At 40.0% G+C, this 6,000-nt stretch overlaps 1 protein-coding gene across 2 annotated transcripts in view; it reads right to left on the bottom strand.

Annotated features, from left to right (window-relative positions):
• Positions 1–1,262: 1,262 nt before the first annotated feature.
• LOC119970555 (xanthine dehydrogenase/oxidase-like) overlaps positions 1,263–6,000 on the bottom strand; it is a 225,224-nt gene continuing 220,486 nt past the window's right edge. For both annotated transcript variants that reach the window (XM_038805371.1, XM_038805370.1), the window contains 2 exons: positions 5,011–5,191; positions 1,263–2,077 (listed from right to left, as the gene is read on the bottom strand). In XM_038805371.1, the coding sequence (XP_038661299.1) occupies positions 2,010–2,077; positions 5,011–5,191 (249 nt within the window). In that variant the 3' untranslated portion in view covers positions 1,263–2,009. The remainder of the gene's footprint in view (positions 2,078–5,010; positions 5,192–6,000) is intronic.

The raw sequence follows: 6,000 nt of genomic DNA, 5'->3' as shown, positions 1-6,000 counted from the left end.
ACAGAGGGACATAGATAAGCTGCAGAGCTGGGCTGAGAGGTGGCAAATGGAGTTTAATGTGGAGAAGTGTGAGGTGATTCACTTTGGAAAGAATAACAGGAATGTGGAATATTTGGCTAATGGTAAAATTCTTGGTAGTGTGGATGAGCAGAGGGATCTCGGTGTCCATGTACATAGATCCCTGAAAGTTGCCACCCAGGTTGATAGGGTTGTGAAGAAGGCCTATGGTGTGTTGGCCTTTATTGGTAGAGGGATTGAGTTCCGGAGTCATGAGGTCATGTTGCAGTTGTACAAAACTCTAGTACGGCCGCATTTGGAGTATTGCGCACAGTTCTGGTCGCCTCATTATAGGAAGGACGTGGAAGCTTTGGAACGGGTGCAGAGGAGATTTACCAGGATGTTGCCTGGTATGGAGGGAAAATCTTATGAGGAAAGGCTGATGGACTTGAGGTTGTTTTCGTTAGAGAGAAGGTTAAGAGGTGACTTAATAGAGGCATACAAAATGATCAGAGGGTTAGATAGGGTGGACAGCGAGAGCCTTCTCCCGCGGATGGAGGTGGCTAGCACGAGGGGACATAGCCTTAAATTGAGGGGTAATAGATATAGGACAGAGGTCAGAGGTGGGTTTTTTACGCAAAGAGTGGTGAGGCCGTGGAATGCCCTACCTGCAACAGTAGTGAACTCGCCAACATTGAGGGCATTTAAAAGTTTATTGGATAAGTATATGGATGATAAGGGCATAGTGTAGGTTAGATGGCCTTTAGTTTTTTTTCCATGTCGGTGCAACATCGAGGGCCGAAGGGCCTGTACTGCGCTGTATCGTTCTATGTTCTAAAGATAAAGAGGTCAGTGAATAGCTCTAGAACGGGTGCAACTACGTTTTCTATAGGTTTTTTGGTGATATTTAATGAAATATTTACGTGGGGCTTTGGGGCATACAATCAAGATTTGCCCCGGGCATCACCAGACCTCTGCACGCCACTGCTTGGAACTATATCATTGTTACTTCATTCACTGTCACTGATCAAAATCCTGGAACTTTCCAGCAGCACTGTGGATGTACCTATACCATACGAACTGCAGTGGTTCAGAAACGCAGCTCATTATCTGCTTGTTAAGGGCAATCAGGGATGCACAATAAATATTGGGCTTGGCAGCGATGGCCACACCCCCTGAATGAATAAAATACAATGTAAAAGTAAAACATGAAAAATGACAGGAAGTCCTTACCAACTAGCAATAATCAGTTCCATTGCATCAAGTCTTTTACAAACTGAATTTTATACTTTTACCATTAAACGTAAAGTTACACACCAGTATAATTTTCCTTATCAATTTGAAAATAATTTCACTATTGTAATGTGGAGAATAATAAAGACTTTATTATATCCAATAGTGTTAATTATAATAATATTATCCTCAGTCTCGTTGCTTGGCTTGATTGGAAAGTATTCAGCATCTGACATCAGTGAAAACCTCTTCTCTGTTTAGATGAAAATGCAAAAGATACACAAAGACATGCCCACCATAAATCATATGTGCATTTTTGTAGTCTTCATTTCAACATGAAATTCCTTTAATTTTCAACACAATATCATGTTTTGTTTGCCCATTACTGTATTTGTCAGATATGTTTTAATTAACCTATTCATGTGTAAATCTAATGCAACCAAAAGTTTTTTTCATGTCCTATTGTTCTTTTGACTGTGTGCATTGAGACCTTGCCTCTTAAGAGATATGAACATTCAGAAATGTTTTGTTTATTTCAGTTTGCAATGTGTTGTATGATTTTGTTTTATTTTAGCAGTTCCATTTTACTTATTCTACAGGTTTGCGTTCGAGGTAAAGAGATAATCAGCAGAGGAGTAAACATTAAGGTAATAGGCTCTCTGGCTATATGGTTAACAATTGTATAGCTTTGTGAAATACAGGCAAAGACAAAACAATATCAGAGAGAGAGAAGATTATTCGCTTTGCTCAGTGGAATAGCACAAAGTGGTAACGCGCTTTCAGATTGAAAATTTTGTGGGATCCACAAGGCAGCTTGTCTGGATTACATCAACTGTTGCTGGCCCACCTATGGAGAAATGTCAGACCAATAAGTATCGTGACAAACATTATAATTTGTTTCTATAACCACCCTTTTTTCATATAATTCAATTCAAATTAAGTTTTTATTCTTCCATGGTGTGAGGTTAACAAAGGCCATTAATACTTGTTAAATTCCTGCTGCCATACTTATAACATTTGCTATTCTTTGGAATTAATGAAAATACCATGGTGTTTTATAGAACCCTATTCTGTAATGTGTTCACAACACTGCAGACCTCAACAGAGGAGTATATATACACTCAAAATTAACTTCAGTTTTGTTCCAATGCAACTTAAAGTTATACACTCGTCTAAACCAATAATAAATGGAACTCATTCCAGTTCCACAAATTTACAAGGGCCACTCTAAAAACCTTCATGAGTCAGCTGGAGTCAAATGCGCATCAGATTTAAAAAGTATTTTTTCCCCCCACTGAAACAGATATTTTCTATTTTACCTTTAACTCTATTGTTTTTTTCCTTAAAGAGTGCGCGAGATGTCACGTCTAAACCTTTGGGGCAAGTGTGTGAATATAATGAATCCTCATTGTTTTTGAATTAGCAAAAGTTTGCAGTTGGAAAGTACATTAATTGGGACAAACCACTATGAGGGTAAGAAAACACACTAACCTCACACATAAAAATACTTTGATTACAGAATTAAGAAAACACATCAATAATAGCTAACACCGACAGTGTTTATATCTGTATTGGAGTCCTTCTGGCTATTACATTTATTGTGTATATGTATTCCACATTTTTACATCTCAGTTGCAACACATTGCATGTGTCAGTAATAAATTAATTAATCTGAGCTAATTGATCTAAATCTTCCGTGAAATAATTAACTGCATTAGTGACATTTCTAATGCTCTCACTAATTAAAGATCTGACAATTTGAAGGTAATAGCAGTTTCAATATGATGGTTGCGAGAAACAACATGCATGCAAATGTTGACCTGACACATGGACTCCGTTGGTTTACTTTTTAGCTCTAATTTCTTATCCAGTTTCTTCAAATGGATTTTTTTCATAATCTTTCTTAATTCTCAAATTATTAGTACAATAATTCCTTGAACTACCTGAATTGTTACAGCTGGAAGAGATTTCCAAACAGGTCTTCTAGGTGTAAATCAATGATGACTATTTAATTGGTTGTTATTGAACATGTACCCTTAAAGCCCACAATAAAGCATGCTTTTCACTCCCATTACCTGCTGGTTAGTGGTTTTCGCAAATATGCATATGGTTGCCTGGGCTCAATTCTTCAGTCATTTTACATATAAAAACTTATTTTGCCAGCTTCCATTTCAGAAACAACTCGGTTTTGCTAATGCCATAAAGATGTGTTCAGGAGTTGGAAAAGCAGGTGAAATGAATTGAGCACAGGCTGAATTAGACACATTGGGCTTGTGTGTGGCAGGTATGCTTTAATGTGAATAATTGGTAAACTTGAGTCTGGGTAATTCCATGCCCTTCCCTGCTAAAAAGGACAAAACAGCAGAGAAACCCTAGGCAACAGGTCAGACTAGGGAAAATTGAAAAGGATGTATAACTACAACAGTTAAATACTCAAGTCAAATTGCAATTCTAGCTTGCACAAGGCCTTTGTAGAACCATACAAGTACTAGTCACAACATTTAACTCAATTACATTGGTCATCTTGCCACAATTTGCCAATTATTGGTGTAACCAGCATATACGATGACAACATTTTTAAGCCCAAATTGTGTTCAATGCAAACCCAAGTTTCTGTAATCTTTATCTCTAGTTTTAAAAGAAAATATTGTGCTAGAATTGGTCTTGCCCATAAATTTGGCCACACCACAAATGTGCATTATTCACCATTGGGGCTTTCTGCTCACTGCTCTTCGTGCAGGCTCTTTAGTTCACAAAAACACTATTAAGTTTTGAAAGGTTTTGAATGCATTACAAAAAAGAAAGTTACTACGAAACTGACTACTGTTCTCCAAAATAAGTGGAAAACAGTTTTGCATGTTTTTCTTAAAGTATTTTTAGTAACCTAAAATCACTTAAAATAGGATAAGTGGTGGATTAGAGAAAATGCTTAATTTTGTACTAAATTAATTTTCATCTGTATTGATAAAACTTGACCTGGTTACCACTCAGAGAAATATTTTAAAACATTTTTTCTCCTCAACCTGGTGATGATCACATTGCTGTTTGCGGGAGCTTGCTGTGCTCAAATTGGCTGCCATGTTTCTTAAATTACAACAGTTCAAAAGCAGTTCCTTGGCTATGTAGTTCTCCGTTTACGTGAAAGACACCATTTAAATGCAGGTCTTACTTTCTTTAGCTCAAGCTAGCAAAAGATGTCAGCACAATGAGAGAAATAGAAAGCAGTTAACTAAATCTTATTACATTGAAATCGGCTTGAGCTTCGTCTTAGCACAAGACATCAGCAGAATGCCATGATTCAATAAACATCTTATAAACATCTATTGACCCGCATCAAGATTTGGCACAAGATGCAGAAACACGTATGGTCCTCTTTTAGGTCTCTCCTATGAATTAAGAAGCGAAGGAATCAAGTCATTTGAATTTATAAGAATGCAGTAGATAGATGTTGAAAACTTATATAATTGGTTCAACAATAGTAGTGTTTTAATTATGTGGCTCAGTCAAGTGCATACTAATCCTATTATGTTTTTATAGCGCATCCACGGACACCACATGCCGTGCACAGCATTCTCTGATTTGGTAACTTGCCTTGTAAAGTTGGGGTGATTTAGTCAAACACTCCTATTACCACAGTTACACAAACCTAGATTTTCCAGCTGATCTTATTTTATTTTTTTTGCTGGTGTTAACCTGGTTAAACTAAATAAGTTAATATTAGAATCAAAATTCCGCTGATCAGGCTGCACCATGTAAACACACCCCATTGATCATACTCACTTAATGGAAAGTAGGTGCTCTGCCCAGCCTGCTCCCGGGCTGACTCAATGGCACGCTTCACAGCAAATAACGTTACACAGGACATGCACTGTGGAGGTTCACCAGAGGCCTTAGAGCGAAGGACACCCATTGGGTTGGGAGCATTCTTTAGTAGCTCGATGTTGAAATTGATGGGTATACTCTGATGAGCAAAACACAACCAAGATGATCTTATTGACAGCAGTACTTACATTAATATTCTATCATTTCTAAATGTTTTTGATGTCTTATCTGGGTCTCAAATGTGTTACCAAAATTCATCCTATATTTTCGGCTTCTGGTATACCCACTGGCCAGGATTCTCCAAACCTCCGTGTCGCAATAGCGCTCGACGCGGGGACGGGAATAGGCGTCAGACCTGCGATCGGGAGAGGTGTCGGACCCGATCGCAGGTCTTTTTTAAAAATAAATTTAGAGTACCCAATTATATATTTTTTCCAATTAAGGGGCAATTTAGCATGGCCAGTCCACCTAACCTGCACATCTTTGGGTTGTGGGGGTGAAACCCACGCAGACATGGGGAGAATGTGCAAACTCCACACGGACAGTGACCCAGGGCCGGGATTCGAACCCGGGTCCTCAGCGCCGCAGTCCAGTGCTAACCACTACGCCACATGCCGCCCTCCGACCGCAGGTCTGACGCCCATTTTCCGCCCCCATGATTCTCTGGGGACCGGAGAATCGCCGGCAATCGCGCGCTCTTGGTCGACGCAGCGCCGGTCGGGGGCCATTGAAAGAGGCCCCAGCAGTGATTCTCCGGCGACAACTGGCCGGGTTCCCGCCGGTGTGTTCACTCATGGTTCCATCCGGCGGGAGCTCGGAGTGGTGGCTGCGGTCTCAGTCTGTGGCTGCCCTGGTGGGGGGGGCTACAGAACGGCAAGGCCCGTAATTGGGAGCCACCAGTCGGCGGGAGCGCGTGATCTCGGGGGGGGGGGGGGGGGGCTATATTGT

The sequence above is a fragment of the Scyliorhinus canicula genome, chromosome 8 (assembly GCF_902713615.1).
Source record: "Scyliorhinus canicula chromosome 8, sScyCan1.1, whole genome shotgun sequence".
Classification (NCBI taxonomy): Eukaryota; Metazoa; Chordata; class Chondrichthyes; order Carcharhiniformes; family Scyliorhinidae; genus Scyliorhinus; species Scyliorhinus canicula.
This window is presented reverse-complemented; position numbering and strand designations above follow the sequence as displayed.